Source organism: Trichoderma gamsii (assembly GCF_001481775.2).
Source record: "Trichoderma gamsii strain T6085 chromosome Unknown Scaffold_9.2, whole genome shotgun sequence".
Taxonomy (NCBI): domain Eukaryota; kingdom Fungi; phylum Ascomycota; class Sordariomycetes; order Hypocreales; family Hypocreaceae; genus Trichoderma; species Trichoderma gamsii.
Genome location: NW_020171346.1, coordinates 771929 through 793133, shown reverse-complemented (window position 1 = coordinate 793133; position 21205 = coordinate 771929). Strand labels below are relative to the sequence as shown.

The 21205-nt window shown below is 52.7% G+C and overlaps 6 protein-coding genes across 6 annotated transcripts; 3 read left to right on the top strand and 3 right to left on the bottom strand.

Annotated features, from left to right (window-relative positions):
* Positions 1 to 764: 764 nt before the first annotated feature.
* On the top strand, positions 765 to 2530 carry TGAM01_v203523 (hypothetical protein; the record flags this gene model as incomplete). The annotated part of the gene is made up of 3 exons (XM_018801150.1): positions 765 to 989; positions 1057 to 2297; positions 2365 to 2530. 3 exons carry the CDS (start codon positions 765 to 767, stop codon positions 2528 to 2530), a joined length of 1632 nt encoding a protein of 543 aa, XP_018665421.1.
* Positions 2531 to 2664: 134 nt separating this feature from the next.
* Positions 2665 to 5086, bottom strand: TGAM01_v203522 (ATP-dependent RNA helicase MAK5; the record flags this gene model as incomplete). Its single annotated transcript, XM_018801151.1, has 2 exons — positions 2665 to 3543; positions 3593 to 5086. The coding sequence occupies 2 exons, from the start codon at positions 5084 to 5086 to the stop codon at positions 2665 to 2667; spliced, it is 2373 nt and encodes a 790-aa protein (XP_018665422.1).
* A 572-nt stretch (positions 5087 to 5658) lies between these two features.
* Positions 5659 to 11974, bottom strand: TGAM01_v203521 (hypothetical protein; the record flags this gene model as incomplete). The annotated part of the gene is made up of 2 exons (XM_018801152.1): positions 5659 to 11609; positions 11683 to 11974. The coding sequence occupies 2 exons, from the start codon at positions 11972 to 11974 to the stop codon at positions 5659 to 5661; spliced, it is 6243 nt and encodes a 2080-aa protein (XP_018665423.1).
* Positions 11975 to 13473: 1499 nt separating this feature from the next.
* TGAM01_v203520 (hypothetical protein) lies at positions 13474 to 13944 on the bottom strand (the record flags this gene model as incomplete). The annotated part of the gene is made up of 1 exon (XM_018801153.1): positions 13474 to 13944. One exon carries the CDS (start codon positions 13942 to 13944, stop codon positions 13474 to 13476), a length of 471 nt encoding a protein of 156 aa, XP_018665424.1.
* Positions 13945 to 15928: 1984 nt separating this feature from the next.
* On the top strand, positions 15929 to 17122 carry TGAM01_v203519 (hypothetical protein; the record flags this gene model as incomplete). The annotated part of the gene is made up of 2 exons (XM_018801154.1): positions 15929 to 16471; positions 16532 to 17122. 2 exons carry the CDS (start codon positions 15929 to 15931, stop codon positions 17120 to 17122), a joined length of 1134 nt encoding a protein of 377 aa, XP_018665425.1.
* Positions 17123 to 17684: 562 nt separating this feature from the next.
* On the top strand, positions 17685 to 20899 carry TGAM01_v203518 (protein HIR1; the record flags this gene model as incomplete). The annotated part of the gene is made up of 2 exons (XM_018801155.1): positions 17685 to 20736; positions 20793 to 20899. The coding sequence occupies 2 exons, from the start codon at positions 17685 to 17687 to the stop codon at positions 20897 to 20899; spliced, it is 3159 nt and encodes a 1052-aa protein (XP_018665426.1).
* Positions 20900 to 21205: the final 306 nt, after the last annotated feature.

Genomic DNA, 21205 nt, shown 5'->3' with positions numbered 1-21205 from the left:
AATTCTAATAAAACATAATTAATAGTGCTGCTAGACAACTTTTACAACTTAGATTCAACTTGAAGCATAAACTATATGTTAGCCACCGATTAGTGAACTAGTGCCTGGTTTCTACAACTAGTGCCCGATGTCACGGCTAGCCCGGTGATATAACCTCATGCAGTGGTTGCATCTTGTCTCCTGCAGGTGATAAAGCTAGCAGTTGCTTTAGTCGGCAAATACGATTATCAATCCCTGATTCAGACGCAGATGAAAGTGATATGTTATGTCAGAGTTGTGTAAAGAGGGGATCATAAATGAGATGTTAGCTAGTTTTGGAAGCGCACCACTATTTCAATCGGCTAGTCTAGAGATTTTTCAACTGCCGTGGTTGCGATAAAAGCGATTGATGGAAATATTGCCATCCGGTGGAAGTATAGAGTGTATAAATGTAATGTATACGGCTAGAAGAGAGGCAGAGATATGAAGAAACCTATTTCTCAACAAGGAAGCCGCCCGGTCTACACACAAAAGTCCTCCCTGCCGATGCCCCTGTCAAGACCTTAGCCAATACTGTATGCATGTAATTTTTGCCAATCCAAGACACTTTAATCTCCTCCTCTCTATCTTTTCTATTACACACGCCAGTTTTTCCTGAGCTTTTGATTCATTGTTCAAGTCTCCATTCACATTTAATTACGTATAACTGTACAGTTGGCGGCAAACTCACCCATCAAGTGAGCAGCAATCCGATCAACAATATCAATAAATGTATCAAATTCACAATGGCTATTTCTGAGCTGCTGGGCTCAATGACCTCGAGCCAAGTATGGAGCTTCGGCGCTCTTCTCCTAGTCGTAACATTTATCATCGACCTCGTCAACGACTTCGCCAGCCATCCACCGAGCCATATCCCTTCCATGGGCAAAAGTGGAAAGCTCAATGCATTTCTTGACAGTTTTCGAGCCATCACAAAATACAATCAATGGGTCAAAGACGGATACTCCAAAGTGAGTTGCCAGCTCATAGCACCATTCACCCGATGTCACTGACATGGTCACAACTCCTATTATCAAGTTCGGCAAACATGGTTTTCCATTTCAAGTACCACAGCCTCTATCTCGTCACTCAGAAATCGTCCTGCCTCGCAGCCAAGCCTCCTGGATGATCGACCAGCCCGACCACATCCTCTCAACTTACGACGCCCACAACGCCACCCTCTATACCAGATACAACTTCCTCGGCCGCCGCCTGGCTCACGATCCATTTCCCAACCGAGTCCTGCAAAAACATCTAGCTCGACATCTACCTGCTATAATACCCAACGTCGACGAGGAAACTCAGCTTGTGGTGGGTACAATGTTTGGCGACGACACGGAGAACTGGAAGTCATTCACACTTTGGAAATTGTGGATGGAAATAGTACCCCGAGTCATCAACAGACTGCTCGTCGGGCCTGAGCTCTGCCGCAACAAACAGTTTGTCGATAACATGACCAACGTTTCAAACGACGTTGTCCGTAACATGCTCATCCTTCAATTACTACCGAAAATCCTGCATCCCGTCGTCGGGCGACTCCTCGGCATCGCCAACTACATACACTGGCGCTCAGCCGACGCCGTAGCTCAACCTTTGCTTCAGGAACGCCTCAACGCCATGTTGAAGCAAGCTAACGGACATGTCGAGTTTCAAGACTATGTCCCACCCGAAGACTTTGTCACTTGGACCATCAGACAGGCGCTGGCAGAAAAGAAGACGTTTGAATTAGACCCCGTCGTCTTATCCAAGCGACTGCTACCCGTTGAATTCGCCGCAATCCACACAACCGTCCTCACCGGCCAACTGTGGATGCAAGACTTGCTCTCTTCCGAACCCGAAAGCGGTATCCTCGACATCCTCCGTGCCGAAATCATCGCCAACAAGCCCAAATCAGGACCCTGGACCAAAGCCGCTCTTTCAAACCTTGTGCGCCTAGACTCTTCCATCCGCGAGTCTCAGCGTCTGAGCAACTTTCTAGCTACAGTTATCGAACGCAAAGTTGTCTCCGAAAACGGAGTCTACAATCCAGATCTGGACTTGACTTTTCCCAAAGGCAGCTATGTCGTGCTGAACCTCGAGGGGACTCATCACTGCGAGGATCTATATGAGAATGCTGAAAGTTATGACCCGTTGAGATACTCCAGGATGAGAGAAGCCTGGGACGCAAAATCTGACGAAGAGAAGAGGAACGAGCCTGAAGAGGGGACGCGGATGAGAGGACTGGGGATGGTGACGACGAGCCCTCAGCATCTTGCTTTTGGTCATGGAAGACATGCTTGGTGAGTTCATGTAGAATTATAGACAATTCACTTGCCTAGAAGTATCTGTACTAACTGTGTATAACAGCCCAGCGCGATTCTTTGTTTCCCACGAGTTCAAACTCATACTGGCCACCATTATCCTCGACTACGACATCAAAATGACTAGTAAAAAGCCCGAGCGGCAGTGGATCGGCCGCTCAGTGATCCCTTCCAGAAAGACGGAAATCCAGATACGAAAGAGGAAGGCCTAGGTCGGACAGGCAAGGGGAGTGTGATACAGTGGCTCGGAATTATTAACTCAAGAATCTTCAAATGCATCAAAGAAGCAAAGTGCTCTATTAGCAGATTTATATCTACTTGCTAATTGTTATAAATTATCACAGATCTATATATTCATCCCAAACAGCCCATCCCCTCCCAAAAACAACCCGCCAACACTCCCCTTCTCCTTCTCCCTCAACAACGCCCCAATATCAACTCTCCCTCCCGTGATATACTTCTCGCTCACTCCCAAATTCACCCTCTTGCTCAACTCCTCACGAAGTTGCGCCCGCAGCGCTCCCATCTCCGCTTTACTCAGCTGACGCGCCTCCTTCTCCTTCTTCTTGCGGCCTCCTCCCCTGCCACCCCAATTGCCCGGCGCGCTGCCGTCAAACTCTTCAGAATCGTAGTCCACGCCCAGCTCCTCAGCGGCGTTGCGCAGCCATTGATCCTCGCTGTGGCCCTTTTCCTTTGCCAAAACAGCATCGGCAATGCGCTTGGCCAGGTCCACCCGAGACTTTAGTCGTTGCGCAATCTTCCGATCAATCAATAGCGTCTCAATGAAATGTTCGCGCTTGAGGCTCGTACTACCGTCCCGCTCAGCATGAACCTTACCGGCCAAACGTCGTGTAGGCAAGACTTCCTCCGGCGAGCACAGAATGACGCTCACACCAGAACGATCACCACGCGCAGTTCGACCAGATCGATGAATATAAGTATCCGCCTGACGAGGCACATGGTAATGCAAGACTTGATCCACCTCCTTGATATCCAGACCACGCGCAGCCACATCTGTCGCGACGAGAATGGAGTTCCTGGAAGCCGCAAAGCGCTCTATTGACCGTAGACGAGCCTTTTGAATCATCTGAGAGTGTAAGGGAAGAACGGATAGACCGAGGTTCTGGAGGAGAGGAGTCAAACGGCGGACAGCAGAAATGGAGTTTGTAAAGACGAGTGTGCGTTTGCCGGGATTAAGAACGAGAACAGTATATAGATAGAGATCCTGGCAGATAGTTAGCAATGAGACAAAAACAACAACATAATCAACTCACCTTCTCCATAGCACCGCACTCAATCAAGCCCTCCTTCAAACCAGACGCCATCTGCGACACAGGGTTGACATCGATAAACTTGGGCTCGCTCCTAAACTTGAGGCTCTTCATCAAATACTCCATCTTCTCCTCGTCACTACTTCCAGCAGCCGCCTTCGGAGCCTTCCCCCTCCCCGCCAACTTGGACTGCAGATTCTTATCAAACGTCGCAGAAAACACCAGCGTCTGTCGGGGCGGCAGCTCCTCGTCATCGTCATCATCTTCCGCCTCCGGATCCTTTCGATCCAGCGCACCAATGATATCCTCAGCCTCTTTGAACTGTCCCGCCTTGAACAGCCTATCAGCCTCATCAACAACCAAAAACTTGATCTTGGTAAACGAGTTCTGTAGGCTCATATCGCCATCCAACACCTCCCACAGACGACCCGGCGTCGCAATGACGATATCCGCCTTTTCCAGCTGTCTCTGCTGCTTGTGAATGCTCAACCCACCCGTCACAGTACACACATACGGCGCCGTCGGCAACCCATCGCAAAGCGCCTTGATATGATCCGACAGCTGCTTCGCCAGCTCTCTCGTCGGACTGAGCACCACCGCCGTCGGGCCCTCACGCTTCACATTCCTCTTCTCCTCATACAGCTCCAGCCACTTCTCCACGATGGGAATTCCAAACGCCAGCGTCTTTCCCGATCCCGTCTGCGCCTTTCCAATCACGTCCTCGCCCGCCAGAATCTCCGGAATCGTCTTCTCCTGGATCAGCGTCGGCTTCGCAAATCCCAGCTTCGCAATCGCCGACAGAATGCGCGTCGACAGGTTCAGCTCCACCCAGGCACCCATGTCTGCCTCTTCTGCGGCGGCTGCGTCGTCCACGGCCATGAGGGCGTCGAACGAGTTGCCTTGCTGCTGCTTGCGTGAAGCGGGCTTCTGTAGCTCTTTGTCGGCCGCCGCCAGCTTGTTGTTGTTGTTGTCTTTCTGCGCTTTTTGCTTCTTGCCTGCGTCCTTCTTGGCCCCGTCTTTTCCTGCAGCTTTCTTTTTGCCGCCCTGGCCCTCCACGCCACCTTTAGAATCGCCAGCTTCGCCGGAATCGACATCCTCGCCTTCCACAGCGCCGTCCCCAGGCCCTTCAACAGGCTGATCGACGGCATCATGAGTCTCGTCCGCTCGGTCGTCGCGTTTGCCCGCTTTGCTCGCCCCCTGTCGATGTTGTTGTTCGGAAGAATCGGCCTGCTGCTGCTGCTGCTGTTGCTGTTTCTCCGCCACTAAAAACTGCACAGTCCCACCATTTCTTACCACATCAACTCCTTCGATGACTTCCAGGCCGCCAAACTCCTCGCCGACCGATTGCCAGCCGAGAGAGGCAACGTCGACGAGCTTGCGTGGGTTTGCCTTCGATTTGCCGGATTTTGCGACGGCGCCTTTGGCGGAGTTCTTGTTGCGCTTCGCAGCCGGCGCAGCGACAGACTGAAGCTTTCGCTTCTTTGACGGAGGTACCATTGGATTGCGATTGTCTTGGGATTGTCTTGGAAGGTGCAGCAGGGGTTCTTGTGATTGTCCCAGTGCCAGATACCAGCGTCAATCGAAGTAGTCGAAGTGGAATTATCGCAAGACTCTTATCGTTGAAACTCCAAAAGTTTTTTTTTTTTTTCTTAGCTGTAGTATCTGCGCCATGCCGGCACACTAGGCGCCGATCCACCGATGGCTTCCGCCTAGTACAAGTGCCTTTGCCCCACCATAAGCAGCGGCGCCATATAAACAGCATCCTATACCAGCCTGCAGTTCCAATCAATGATCCAGCATTCATATAGATAGATGAATTTACACCCAAATCATGTCACGAGAAGAATTACGAATAATGGAGAAAAGAAAGAAAATCCCGAGTTTAGTAATAGTGCTAGAATACATGATGCATCCCAATGTGCCTCCCTGTCCATTTTTATTATAAGTCTTGTTTTCTGCCTCCAATAACACAACACAATCATATCTTCCCTCATTATACATGGCAAGCGTTGTTCCAAAATATCTGCCCTCTCCATTCTTGCATATAGCAAAACATCGTGTAAGCCTCCTCAATGAGCTCCTCTGGCTCTCTTGGCTCCAGCTGCGGCTTCGGAATCCCCCCTAGGTCGCTTGGCTCCAGGCTGGAAGTCAGAAGCAGATGGGTTCATCCCACCGCGGCCTCCTCGTCCACCTCCACGTCCGCCACGGCCAGCATGGCCTTGTCCACCCTCTTGGTTGCCACTTGCGCCTCGTTGGCTAGGGGGAATGTAGGCTCCTCCTCGTCCACGTCCGCCTCCGCGAGGCATCGGGATACCAGATCGTACGGGCATTTGGCCCTGTTGGGGTTGAGGTGGTATCTGCGGCAGCTGTGCTTGTTGTGGTGCTGGTGGTAAACCTGACGGTTGGGCAGCTTGAGCCGGTGGAGCGTTAGCCGCCGTCTCAGGCTTTGAAGCAAAGGGATTGGGAGCTTCAGAGCCGCTGGCGGGCACAGGCACAGCAAACGGATTTGAAGCCTGAGGAGGCGGGTTTCCGCTGGCCACTGGCGCAGCCAAGCCAGGAGCCGGAGCCTTTGACTCTGCTGGAGGTTGACCAGCCTGTACAGGAGCCGCTGCAGGGACGGGCTTTGGACCATCGTTAACGGGTTGGCCAGCCGTGGCTGCGGCATGAGGGGCGGCATTTGAAGCTGGTACGTTGCCAGAGACAGACTGCCGCTTCGCGGGCGAGGTAGCTGCTGGGGCTGGAGCTGGGACTGCCGCCGGAGCCGGAGCCGGAGGTTTGGCTGCTTGCGCTGGCGGAGGAGCCTGAGTCGACTTGGCCACCTCCCAAACTTCCACCACTGGCTTCTGCGGCGTCTCTTTCGCCGCCGTCTCAACAACACCAAGCTTCGCTGTCGCAGTCCTCAATTTGTTCTCCGCCATGTTGATACGTAGCGTAGACTTCTTGGACTCCATGAGCTGAGCTTGCTCGCGTGCCGCTGTAATCTTGCTCTCATATTCGGACTTGATTCGGGCACTTTCTGTGTCCAACTTCTTGCGAATGTTAGCGGCAATGATGTTCTTGACAGTGGCGTTTGAGGACAAGAATTGTCGAATAGATGAATCATCCAGCTGAGAGAGGTCAGGCGGTCCGCTTGTGGCAGGAGCGGCAGTCGAAGGCTCCTCAGTCTTGGGTGGTGCGCTTGACGGTGCCTGTTCACCAGCGGGTGCGTCCTTTGCCGGGGCCGACCCAGATGGATTCTCGGCCTGCCAGATCAACTTCTCTTGCTCGAATCGTAGCTTCAGGTCTTCGTCCTTCTTCTTAAACTCGTCCTCGAGCTTGGCGCGGCTCTCTTTCAGCTTGTTATTCAGTGTGTCCTTCATCCTGTCCGAGCGCTCCTTGATGGTTTGCTGAATCTTGGCTTCAACTTCGTTGGCCTTTTGCTCGTACTCAGCAGCCTTTGCTTCAGCTGCGGCCACCTTTTCTTCCAGCGATCTTCTCTCGGCATCCGACAAGCCATTTGCAACAGCTTGGGGCTCTGCACCGTCAACGTTTGAAATAGGTGGCCCATCGGCAGATGGCGCACCCGCGGCGGCAGCTTCTTGAAGCTTCTGTAACGCACCATCACGCTCCGAAGTAGCCGTCTGCAATTCGGTTCGTAATCTTTCGAGCTGCTGTTCCGCTCCTAGTTTCTGGGCGTTGACTGCTTCCAGTTCCTTTTGGGCGTCTGCAAGACGTTGCTGAAGCACAGTAACAACTTCTGACGATGCGGTCGCATCAGACTGCGGCTGTTGGCCAGCTGGCGTAGCTGCAGGCTGCGTTTGCTGAGCCTGTCGGCGAAGCTCTTCAACCTTTTGCTGGAAAGAGTGAACTTGTCTCGACAGCTCTGCCTTTTCTTCGACAGACTGCTCAACTTGCTTCTGTGCTCCGGCAAGATCATTGGCCACCTTGTCAAGCTGCTCCTGTAAGCTAGTCGCTCGCTGGTTAAGCTCGTTCTTTTCGCCAGTGAGCTTGCGAGATCGTTCCTTGAACTGTTCCGTGAGTTTTGATCGAGTATTTAGCCAGTTGGCACGTTCAGTCTCAAGCGTCGACTCGAGCTCAATAATCTTCGCCTGGAGGGGCCCTGCGCCTTCTTTGAGAGCATTCCGTTCCGTTTCGAGGTCGGTAATGGTCTGCTTCAGCTGCTCCATCTCGGCTGGGTCAACGCGGCCGTATTTGGTCAGGATACCCTCAGTCCTCTTCTGCCAACGGTCACGGTCTGCTTGAATCTGCTTAATTTCTTCTTCCAAGAAGGACTTCTGTGTCTTTAGGTTCTCAATCTCAGCTTCAAGAGGCTGAATGCTCTGGACCATCTCTTCGATTTTCCTGTTCTTCTCAGATATTTGATCCTTTAGCTGGTTGTTCTCCGTCCGGAGAGCCATGCTGCTCTCGCGATAGAGGTTGAGTTCATGCAGCTTGTCCATGAGATCCTTGTGGGCCATGGAGGTGTTGCCGCTCTGCGAAGACTGGCGCTCTTGGTCGAGCTTCAGACGCGCCTCATCAAGCTGTGATTGCAGATATTCGACCTGCTGCTGTAGTCGCTTCGACTCGTTGGTCTTCATGTCGTACTGAACTTCCAGGATCTCCTTCTCACGGCGCAGATATCCGTTGAGCTCTCGCATGCCCTCAATAGCATCGCCTACGCCAATGGCCGGCGTGGCTTCGTCCTCATCGGCCTTGTCGTTGCGAATGTGCTGCAGATCTGCAATCTGGGCAGTCAAGCTCTCCAGTTGCTTATGCAGAAGCTTGTTCTCAGCGTTGGCATCCTCGCGTCGTTGCTTGAGTTCGACCATCTCCTGCTCCAGCTGCTGCCTCCGGTCTTCCCATGAGCTTTCACTTTGCGCGAGTGCAACCTTGGCAGACTCTGCTTCGGCGCGCAGCGATGCCGACTCTTGCTTGAACTCGTTGTACTCGGTGCGAAGCTGTTGAACCAATTTGGCAGCCTCGGCGTGCTTGACAAGCTCCTTTTCGTAGTCCTGCTGGGCTTTTGACGCAATCTCAGCTTGAGCACGCAAGTCCTGCTGATGGTATCGGGCAGCCTCAATATGTCGGCTGCTTTCTTCCTTGAGTCGCTTAACTTCGTCCTCCAAGATCGTCTTCTCGTCTTCGTACTTTCGTGCAATTTCGCCTTGGGAGTCGCGAATGCTGGATAGTTCGGTGTTGGATCGTGAGAGTTCAGCAGACAAGTCTTCAATCTGTTGACCTAGCTCCTTGATCTTGCTGTCCTTTTCTTGAATGAGAACCTCAATCTCTTGTCTGTATTGGTCTTGCGATGCACGCAAATCTTCCAGCGCCTCCTCGTTGCCCTGGCTCAGTTCCTTGTACTGCTCAGCCTGAGCCTTTGCATTTTCCAGTTGCGTGTTGGCCATGTCGAGATCACGCTTGAGGTCTGAAATGTCGTTGTTGAGGTCTTGAACCTCGGCCTCAAGCTCTTGTTGACGCAAGTTGTTATCAGTCATGAGGCCTGATCTAGGCGTGGGACGGGGCTGCAGGCGGCCGGCACGCTCTTCGGCGCTTCGCAGCTCCACGGTTAATTCGTCAACGCGGGCTTGAAGATGATCACGGCTTGTCTTGGCGCTGACATGCTCTTCTCGAAGTTGGCTCAGGCTCGTCATAAGATCGTCAATTCGTTTCTGAGACTCCTTAGCCTCGTATTCCTTCCTCTGTTGCAGGTGTTGAATATCATCCGAGGTTTGAGACAGCTTCTTTTGCACGGTACTCAGCTCAAGCTCCAAGGATTCAATCTTGGCTTGAGCCTTGCGGCGAGCCTCGGATTCGGTAATATTGCGCTCATTTTCGAGGGATTGCTGAGCGGTCAAGAGGTTGCCCAGCCTGTTCTTCTCCTCAATCAAAGAGTCGTTGTCCTTGCTCATTCGCTCCTGGATATCCTTCCAAAGCTTCTTCTCCGCCTTCAAGTTGGCTGTTTCGTTTCGCATGCTGTCTAGGAGGCCCTTGACTTCCACAAGCTCTTCAGCAACTTGCTGAACACGAATGTCCTGTTTGGCGGCAGTCTCAGACAGTATTTGAGTTCGCTTCTGGAGCTCACTGTTCTCATTCTGGAGCGCGATATAATTGCTCTGCAACATCTCTCGTCGCTCAAATTCCAGTCTGGCCTCACCCTGCAGTTTGATGTTGGCAGTCTGAAGCGAATTCTTCTCTGCCGTCAGGTGATTGATTTGATCTCTAAAGTCCTTTCGTGCACCATCTTGGGCGTCTCGGAAGCTGTCGTATTCAGATTGAATTTTGCGCAAGGCTTCTGTCAACGTCTCAGTTTGCTCCACAGACTCAATGCTGGTGACGGGCATTCCTCCTCCAATAGAGTGGCGCATGAGAGAAGAAGAAGGATCTTCGCCTGCGCCGCGCTGCTGAAGAAGTCGCCGGAACATGTCACGCTCCATCTTGTAGCTCTCCATTGTGATTTTAGCAGACTTGATCTCTTCCACCATATGAGCGAGATCCTGCTGTAGTTTCTCCACCAAGTCGTGATCCTCCTTGGCCTGGTGCTTCGCAGCCAGCGCTTCCTCGCTTTCCATCTGCTCCGCAAGTTCTCGGGTGATGCGCAGTAAGTCTTCGTTCTTGGCTTGTAGCGACTTGATATCCTTGAAAACTACCAACTTCTGAGTGATGAACTGGTGGGTATCCGACATATCGGACAAGGCTTCTTCGGTGATTTCGCCCTTTTCGAGCTGCTGCAGACGGAACTTTTCTTCCTCTGTTAATTGACTCATGCCCTTTTCAATGGCATAGATGTTGAAGACGAGCATCTGGATCTGTGTGCCCAAATCTCGCAGTTGAGTGCGAAGAATCTTGCTTTCGGATTGGGCCGTAGCAAGCGTACTTTCCGCCTTCCTTGCTGCTTTTCTTGCTGCATCTCGCTCCTCGAAACTCTGCTGCGAAAGCTCAGACATGTGAGCAATCTCGTTTCGAAGAGTCTCCGCTTCAGATTGAAGTTCCTGAATCTCTGGCGTTTTGGCCTCCAGAGCAGCAATCATGCCGTCAAGCTCCTCGCCAAGCTGTTGGTTGCGCCGCTTCTCGCTAGCAAGCTGGCCCTTTACCTGGTAAAGCTGCTCGATTGCCTGTGTGGCGGTGATGGTGGACTTGTTTCGGGCGGAACCTGGAGTTCCAAAAGGAGAGTTGGCCCGTCCGGCGACATAGCCATTGAACTGAGGCGTCTGCGGTGCAGATCCTACAGGAGCGTGCTCTATGCGGACTTGGGCTTCGTCTAGGTCGCTCTGCAATCGTTGGATTCGTTCTTCCATGTCGCTGGTGACACGGCGCTCCGACTCCAGCTCAAGGCGCACGCGCCGAAGTTCGTTCTCGTAGCTGTCTTTGAGACGTTCCTTCTCCGACTCCAGTTCACGTACACGTTCCTGGTGTTTCTTGCTCAGCTGCTCAGACATGTCCACAAGGCGGCGTTGGTCCTCCAATTCCTGCTTGTAGCTCTCGACGGTCGCAGCAAACGAGCCCTCTTGCTTTTGCAGTTTGACAAGGGCGTCATCGGCCTTTGCTTGCATAGCATTGAGTCGTTCGCGTAGCTGCTGTTCGGCGCGGTGAAGAGCATCGATTTGAGCCTTGGCGTCTTCATTTTGTCTCTGAAGCTCGGCAATCTTGGAGCCCTTTTCCTTGCGGTACTTTAGGGCTTCGTCGCTCTTGGTTTTCAGTTCGGTCTCGAGCCACTCGGCATTCTGGCGGGCCAAGTCGAGCTGCTGCTGAAGAGCCTCCTGCCGATATTTGGCACTGTTAAGCTGGCCCTTTGCGTTTTGCTCGGACTGCTGGAGGGTCGTTAGCTCGCGGGCGAGTTCGACGTTTCGCTGGTGCTGCTTGGTGAGTTCGTCGGTCAAGGTCTGGTCGCGTTTGTTATTAGATTCGATGATGCCAAGATTCGTTCGATTCGAAGATTGGAGAGTCTCAATCTTGTCGTTGAGGGCCTTGACTTCGGCATCGTGGTCGGAGTACTTGGCTCTCAAGCTTTGAAGATCATTTTCCAAAGACTGTCGTTTGGTTTCTAAAGCGCGCACAACGGTTAGACAAGAACAGAACGCGGCATCAGGGCCACCGTCAGGCAGGAAAACACGTACCCTCTTCTTTGAGGCGCTGTCTAGCTTCCTCGACATCCTTGAGAGCCTTTTCCGCAGTCCCCTTGAAGGTTTGAGATTTCGTCTCGGAACTCCGAACGGCGTTTTCCAATTCGATGTCTGTTTGAAGCTTCTCTGCATAAAGGGTCTCGAACTCGTGGGCCTTGGCAGCCACGGCCTGCAGCAGAGTAGTTACCAGCTCAACGGTGGGCTGTGTCGTCAAGGACGCCACCACAGGCTGGTCGAGCCCGAGGTGGCCCGCGATGTAGGCGACGTCGACTGGAGCAGCCGCCATTGTGCCCTGGATTCTAGGTGGACAATGACGTTGCGTGTCTCGTCATCACTTGGTGGGAGAAAGAGGCGACGTGAATCTGGCGTTTTTGTCGTAGAATTTTTCAATGTCGATGAAACGCGGCGACGGGTGAACAAAGGAACAAAGAAGAGAAGAGAAAAGACGAGGAAATGACTGCGAAAAAAAGAAAAGAAATCGGGTAGAAGGAGACAATCAAGGTCGTAGTAGCCAAATTTCAATCTCGTCGACGGCCCTCGGCACCAGCAATCGATGGGGCGATCGAAATCGAAGGAGAGGATGAAAAGAAGTTTGGAAGGCGACGAGGCTCGCGCGCATCGAGTTGCTGCAGCAGAGCATAATAGAGGGCCTGGTTGAGCCTAGCCCGTTTGGGCGGCAAGGCTTCTGAGCTTCCAGTGAAGTAAACCTTGGAAGTGAAGCTGGCAGCGCACAGGCCGCTTTGCCAGCTGTTACTGCAGCTCTTAGTGGGCTTCTGCGCCTAGCCAATGGCCACTAGATTTCGCAGCCAGTAAACGGGCACGGCAATCTTTGTCATCTCCTTCGGCTACCCTGAACCAGCTACGATATTAACATTAAAGTGAAAGCTTGGGCATTTGCATTGGAATAGGCCCAATTAATGCAAGTCAGTATGTTCAATTCAAGCAAAACCTGTGCATGAATCGATTGGAGCATGATTGACGCAGCGCTTGAAAGGAAGGTGTCTAGGCAAGATGCTGGATGGTGTTGGAGGTGAACTCCTCAAATGAACATGAGCGTATATAAATAGGCGCAGAAGGAGCATCAACAAGAATGCGGTTTCAATATATCAAAGGCTCGATATATCGTGCATTTTATTGTATAACACCATTAGCCCTAAGTTATACCCAGTTGCAAACACCAACTGTGAGATACATTGGCCGATGGCAACTAGGCTGCAGCTCAGGTGCACTCATAGATGCCATGCAGATGAGATCTTGTCTCGAAGGATTCTGTGGAGTCGCTCTATTTGCACTTCACATGTACCTGCATGCATGTTTCATCACTCCACTCTTTGCTCAAGAAGAACCACGTTTGTATGTCTACATCATGGCCTAGTAAAAGTGTTGAGAACAAAACCTTTATTTCGACCTGCCGCTAGAAGTAGCTCCAGCGAAAATCACGGTCAAGGAGACAAAAGAGCATGCTCCGAACTTAAGAAATGTGTCATATCATTATCTTCTGTCTTTTTGTGCTGGCTAACCATAGCATTTGGCTTCTGTGACGAGCCCATACATGTATCAACGCCGTCCGCCTTCCCTAAACGCCCTGCTCGTTCGTCGTCGAAACAGCTAATTCCAGTCCTAGAAATCCAAAGTTAGTGATCGCTACTTCATGGATACCTATATCTTCATCGCAGCAGTCGTACCGTGAAATGGCAGATCAAAGAGTGCGCTGCCATGGCCGAGAAAAGCGGCAAAAAAGAAACATCTCCTTCATCTCCATCCATAGACAAGCACGCAGCATGTCTACTGGCCATAGATTTGCCATTTCAGACCAGCCCGGCCGCCAGTGGCAACGTTGCACTTGACGTTGCCCTCGACAGAGAGATCGGTTCCATCCGAGTAGTTCTGCAGCGCAATCCTCAGAATCGCCTTGATGTCTTGGTCTCCCATGGTGTAGGGACCCTGACCCTGCTCCGAGGCCTTGACTCCCAAGGTGCAGCCTTCTTCCTTGAGGACGGGCATGTAGTTGGTGCCCGAGACGTCGTGGATGCTGAAAGTGCCGTTGGTGCTGGACCAAGCGCTCGAGAGGGCCGCGCAGAAGCGCCAGTCGGCGGCATCGCTCACGGGGGCCTGGGCGAAGCTGGATGGATCGCAGGTGGTTTGATCCGAGGGCGCTGGGGTCCAGGTGATGCCCGTGCTGTTTTGGAATCCAGCAGGCGCGGCACTCACGCCAGCAGCAACAGCCAGGCTTGCAATGATGGTGAAGGACTTCATGATGGGAAAGGCTGTTTTGATCTTTGCTTGTGAAGTGATGCTGTTGTAGTTGTTGGAATTACTGAGATGGAAACGAATGTCGAGTGCTTTGTTGAGGTTTATAAGTGGCAGCCGGCTGAGTGCACGAGGAAGAACAAAGGCAACTTGCACGCGTGATTGGAGGAAAGGGGGAGGGAAGAAGAGGAGAAAGCAAGGAAGCAGAGATTTCCAGGTTTCTTTTTGTACGTGTGCGGTGAGAAGCCGTCTCCAGCGGCAGTATTTGAGTCCCTGCCTCTTTAACACCTGGCAGCCGGCCAGACAATAGAAGGGGACAATGGCTCAGCCTTAATAGAAACGAAACGAATGGGGCAGCATGAACCTGCAGATAATGTGCTCAGCTCAGCTCTTCGGAATCGTACATGGGCCCTTGAAGTTGACTTATCATCCCGAGTGAGGAGAACACAGCAGCTCCAGACCGCAGGCAAGGATAAGTAGATAGCGTCTTTATAACCCGACGGCGACATTCATTCAACTGCTTGAGAGCACGTGTGATGATGGGCTCATACTGGCTTCATCAACCTGTTGCCCAATCAATTCCAGTTTCTTTGTCTCCTCGACACCCTTTCCCGTGCCATCCGCCTCCATATTGATTAGTCCAGGCGCGCTCAGGACACCAGCCACGGCTAGTGCCATCAAATACCGGTCGCACAGGCTTCCAACGGCCTGTGCTGGAAATTAAAGGGCGAGTGGGAAAAGTCCTCAGGGCCCGAGTAACGCTGATCATCTGCAGCGGGTTGTGCCTGTTTCTGTGTTGCGCGCACAAACTATGGGCGATCGCTGCGTGGTGCCGAAACGTGGGTGGCCCAGCGGTTCGTGATGGGTTTAGGCTCACATTTTCTAAACAAGGCGACCAAATCGAGGCAAGATTGCCGGGGAGGACTAGCCTGCAAGGTGCACGATTCAGCGGTGGCGGGATGGAGATTGTCCTTCTTTTCGTCCAAAGTAGAAGGTGGAAAGACAAGACGCCGTGTTCCCTAGAAGGCCGTCTGCGTCCCTTACGGCACTGGCGATGCTGACGATGCCGAGGGCCAGGAGAAGGCAGACGACGGCCTATGATTCGATGCCTCGTGCGAAACATGCAAAAGTTGCGATGTGCATTTTTGATTGGCCTTGTTTCAGACCCTGTTTCTCGCTACACCGCAGCTGTGGCTCTGGATGACTACAAATTTCTCCATAGCATCTCCATATCCCCATACATTAACCATTGCTAGGTGCCAATCTTCCCTGCTTGGCCCAGATCGCAACGTAATGGTCGTTCCTCTGGTTTCTGAAGCTCGTCATGGCCGATGATTCCACCCCGCATTTCCAGCTTTTTGCTCTCGACCCTCTTCGTGGGCATTCGCTTTTAGTCCTTTTCGTCCGTAGCTGAGTCCCTTGACCGAGCTCGTTGACGCGAATACACGGATATTTACGGGTACTGGACAGTGTATCCACGCCCATCCCGGGACACATGGCAGACCCAGCCGCGGAGATCTCTCCAGCAATAGCAGCCCACCATCTCTCCCGGAATCTGGGGGTGAAAGTAATTGGGCGCCTGGAGCTGCAAGCCACGCTCGTCGGAACCGGAAAGCATGATGCCATCATTTTTGACGCCTCAAAGGCTTCAGCCGCGGTGCTTATCCCGATGGCCGAAGCCCGAACCGGCTGTGAACCGGCCCTGAGCCGGAGCTGATGTGGGCTGGCGCACCACCAGACGTCACTGCGAGCCGACCTGCCGGTAGCCCGAAGCTTGTTGTGGCCATTTTGCTATTAAAAAATTGGGATATCAATGCGCCATCGCCCACCCGGCGTTTTCCATGGAGGTATGCCTGCCTGAATCTACATCTTCGCCATGGTTCTGCCTCGCGAGGGTGCAACAGTAAAACCAATATTTCTACATGCGCCTACATTGTCTGCGAACCAACATTGAAAACATACTACACGCACACATCATCGAGTCAGCCAAATGACAAAGACCACCGACGCTGACACCGGCCGCCTCAGGAAGCTGGTCGGCCGGCTTCTCCATCACAGCTCCCATGCGCACACGTCAAATCCCGACGACTCAGATGCTGGCAGCGGCGTCGCCACGCCTGAATGGCTGGGCACCTACAGAGGGCCGTCACCATCCGCCAGCTTCGCCATGCCAAAGGGATATGGACGACACACGCAAATCTCCCTCGAGCTCTGGACCGCCGCCTACAACTCCATACGCGACAACTTGAGGTCTGCTGGTCTAGTGACGGTCTACGAATCCATCCTGTGCCAGGAACTGCCGCATCAGTCCATTGGCGGGATCAACCAGACACTCCCGCGCTCAGATGACGAAAGACTGAAGCAATTGATCAGAATTACCGAATCGGGACTGCGCAAGTGTCGTGGCGCCAATTGCCCGATAGACAACTATGCTCGAGTCTTGGTCAAGATGTCCAAGAGGATAATCAAGTCTGTCTGGGCCGACTATCCCTCCACCGCCGTGGCCTGGTCTGGCATTACTATTCTGACACCGGTAAGATTCTTTGTTATGTGTCTGTATATGTGTATTGCTGAAACTAATTAAATTTGGCAGCTTCTACTTGGCCCGACAATGCAGATTGACGGCATGAAGCGCGGTGCGGTGCATGTCATTGGACGCATCCCGTGGTACATGCACTTATCAGAGCTGATGCTCGCCAGCGGATGGAAGAGTGACGCCGATTTCAACAGAGAGCAAGCCGGAGTGAGGGAACGCCTGCTGAAGCTATATCGCAAAGTCCTCGAATTTGAGATGAACTGCGTATGCGCCGCAGCCAGCACCTGGAACAACGCAGCCAAGAACGTGGTCGGATGGCACGCGCTGGGATCGCTGGTGCGCGACATTGAGACGCTGGACGACGAGCTTGCCGAGATCATCAAAAAATACGTTGCCAAGGGAGTGGCAGGATCCATTTTGAGATACAATTCGGATCTGGAGCTGGATCCAGTGGAGTGTCAAGGCTCTGCCAGAGTTGGGTCTACAAGCACTACCGGAACGACTGAGACAATGGAATCGCTTGATCAAAGCAGTGAGCCCGACAGCCACCGGCCTTTCCAGCTTGACGCAAGCAGCACTGCAGAAACCATTCCTGAGCCAGAGGGCGTCGACAGACTGATGAATAAACCTTCCACGGTGAGGGTTTGATGAATGCGACTTGAGAGTTATACGAATGATTCACGCCAATGATGCCGAATACGTATCTACTATGTATACTTGTACTTTATTCGAATTGCGGCGTCTGGAGGGAAAAATAGCCTTGGGTTTTGGTGTTTGTTTGTTTGACCATCTGTTATTTAGTCCATAATCATGTTAATGTACACATTTGATATCTTACGATTCATACACAAGACCCTGCATTGTATGTTCACTGCATGATGTCATTTCCGTCCAAGGCATCGCCAGCTGAGGACTTTGAAGCGTAAGAAGCAGAGCCCCGCAATAAACTTGTTCCGGTTGCCAATCATTCTTAGCACCGCTTCCATTGGAACTTGTAGCATCTGGTGCCAAACAGCCTAGCTGCGAAAACGCGCCTTCGCGTCCTTCTCGGCTCCAGCAGAGCTGGGCTAAACCACAGTCAATTCAAAATACTGAGCCATTCAACCTCCAATCGCAGCATCCCTCGAATCGCATTAAACCGAGACTACGAATTTAGGGCCGAAACTCATCTCTGCCATCATCACCTGGATGACCGCGCGCTCCCCTCGACATGCGCATCATCAAGCCCTCGTGGCTTAGCCATAGCGGCGAGCAGAAGGATTTCGAGGTCTACAGCTGCCACGTCTCGCCCGATGGCAAGCGAATAGCCACGGCGGGCGGCGACGGCCATGTGCGCATCTGGTCGACAGAGGCCGTCTATCACGCCGACGACGAGAGCTACAAGAAGCCTCGCCAGCTCTGCCACATGAGCCACCATCTCGGCACCATCCACTCGGTGCGCTTCTCGCCCAATGGCCGGTATCTCGCCAGCGGCGCCGACGATAAGCTCATCTGCGTCTACCATCTGGACAAGGGGCCGCCCGCGCCCACCTTTGGCACCAACGACCCGCCGCCCGTCGAGAATTGGAAGACGTACAAGCGCCTGATCGGCCACGAGAACGACGTCCAAGACCTGGCCTGGTCCTACGATTCGTCGCTGCTGGTGTCTGTCGGGCTCGACTCCAAGGTCGTCGTTTGGTCGGGCCACACGTTTGAGAAGCTCAAGTCGATCCCCGCGCACCAGAGCCACGTCAAGGGCATCACGTTTGACCCGGCCAACAAGTTCTTCGCCACGGCCAGCGACGACCGAACCATCAAAATCTTCCGCTTCACCCCTCCCGCGCCGAATGCGACGCAGCACGACATGATTAACAATTTTGTCCTCGATGCGACCATCAGCTCCCCCTTTAAGAGCTCTCCCTTGACCACATATTTCCGCCGGTGCTCCTGGTCTCCTGACGGCAACCACATAGCAGCCGCCAATGCGGTGAATGGGCCAGTTAGCTCTGTCGCCATTATCGAGCGGACGAGATGGGACAGCGAGATCAACTTAATTGGGCACGAGGCGCCAACTGAGGTGTGCATGTTCTCGCCACGACTTTTCCACACGGTCAAGCCTGGACAGAACGGGGCGGCAAATGGTCATGGGGGACAGCTGGTTACTGTTATAGCATCTGCAGGCCAGGATAAGACTCTTAGTATTTGGAACACCAACACTTCCCGGCCTGTGGTCGTTCTTCAGGACCTGGCAGGCAAATCCATTTCTGACTTGGCCTGGACGCCAGATGGCCAGACCCTGTTTGCATCCAGCTTAGACGGCAGCGTGGTTGTGGCCAAATTTGACGAGGGCGAGCTGGGATGGGTGGCCCAGCAAGAGGAGAACGCCAAGGCACTACAGAAATACGGTGGCTCTCGGAAGGGCATGGGCATTGCTGAAGATGTGGATGGGCTGATGCTGGAAGAGCACAGTAAGGCCGGCGAATCAAGAGCGGTGCAGTCAAGAATGGGCGCTCTTATGGGCGACTTCCAGCCTGAATCAGCAAAGGAGTCTACTCCAGCCACCCAGGGGAGTAAAGCTGAATCTTCTACACCGGTTACTGACAAGTTGGCTACCAATGGAAACGCAGACTCTGACAGAGATAAAGAAAAGGAAAAGGACAAGGATAAGGGTGAACAGCCAGAAGAGGCGGCGGACAAGACGGCTGATCGGGTCCGCGAATTAAAGTCCCGAGTGACAGTCGGAAAAGATGGAAGAAAACGAGTGGCGCCGCTGCTGGTTTCATCGTCTGGGACAGGACAGTCTTCTCTCCCTCAAAGCCAACTTGTTGGGTCAACGACGACAAAGAACACACAAAACGACGCTCCACAGACGATATTGGATCTTAGCAAGCCTTTTGACGGATTACCAAAGGGAGGCATTGTTGCCATGTTGCTTGGAAACAAGCGCCGTGTCAATAACGCTGACATGGACGATGACGAAGAGCCTGTGGCCAAGCGGACAGCGGGTGGCCCTACAGCCGTTGTAACCAATGGAGCTGACGGTCTAGAGTATGCGGCACTGGTGCCCGTCGAGCACGGCGTTGTTCCAACCCCAGAATTTCTGCGTCCGGCTGTTCTGAACCCTTCTATTTCTTACGCTCAAGTCCGCCTTGCAGTTCCCAAGATACGATCTCACATCCTGCGACCACTCGAGCGAGGCATTCTTCAACCGGATGCGGCATCACTAGACGACGCATCAAAGCTCCCTGAGAACATCATCCTAGAGGCCAAAAACGACCCTAACCCGCGTGATCCAGCCCACGTTCTTGTAACGAAGAGAGGGGTCTTGGTATGGCAAGAATTCATGCCTCGAGCCGTCATCCTGGTGACTGCAAGCAAATATTTCTGGGCTGTAGCTTGCGAGGACGGCTCACTGCACGTCTGGACGCCCGCCGGCAGGCGCCTTTTAAATCCCATCATCTTAGAGTCCCAGCCCGTCATTCTCGAATGCAGAGATTACTGGCTGATGGCTATTACAGCGGTGGGACTGGTCCATGTTTGGGACCTCAAGACTCAATCATCCCCTCACCCGCCCGTATCTGTCGGCCCTATCCTTGACATTGCCACGACATCATTAAACCAGCATTCAGCCACGCCTGGCCCCGGTGTAACGTCTGCTCACCTCAATTCCACCGGCCATATTATCGTAACCCTCACTAACGGCGATGGCTATTTTTATGCCCGGGACATGTATACCTGGCAGCGACTGAGCGAGGCATGGTGGGCTGTCGGCTCACAATACTGGAACTCGAACGACTCATCCATCTCCGCCCTTCAGTCCACAGCTGTTGGGCCCAACTCCAAAGAAGACAAGGACAAGGGCAGCCATGCCGCTACCGTATCTTCCGGGATCATTCCCTTCCTGGAACGACACACGACCAACGAGTTCCTTCTCAAGGGGAGAGCATATGCTTTACAGCGCATTATCAAGACGGTCATGCAAAAGTCTGGATCCGAGGGGCTGGAAAGCAGCGTCAGCATCGCCCATCTGGAGAATCGGATTGCTGGTGCCCTGCAACTGGGAGCAAGCGACGAGTTCAGGCTATACCTTTTCATGTACGCCAAGCGCCTGGGTGCTGAAGGGGCTAGGGGTAAAGTAGAGGAGCTTCTCAACAGCTTGCTGGGTGGCGTTCTTGAAGAGAAGGAGTCTGAGAAGACGGTCAGTCGTGGGTGGTACAGCTCGGATGAGCAGCTATGCGGATGGGATCGAAAAGAACTCTTAAAGGGAGTAGTTCTTATCCTCGGTATGACACTTCCAGTCTTTTCTCTCCTTTGACCACAAACTAACAATGATGATTAGGCAAATTCCGCGAGTTACAACGTGTCACGGCCCAATACGCAAGACTCATAGACTTGAACCTGGACAACGTCTCCGCAGACGTCGACTCCATGGACGTGGAGGCATAGAACCAACTATCTACATGAAACATAAAGGAGAAGAGGGAATAACAGCAATGAGCGTGGCATGGCGGCACGCACATATATCAAGCATCGTTGTGTTTGTTTAATTGGATTTGGCACTTGTGCGTGAAAGAACTTGTACCTAAGATTAAAGGTAGAAAAAGGTTCCGAGGGGAGAGGGCGGATGGGTTTAAATGTCTCTCTATTTATGTGTGTGTTGAAAATACTGGAATAGTCTGGCGCTGGGGGGATAAGGGAAATGGATATAAGCTATTTTAGGCGATTCTATTTTTATTTTATTTTATTTTTGGA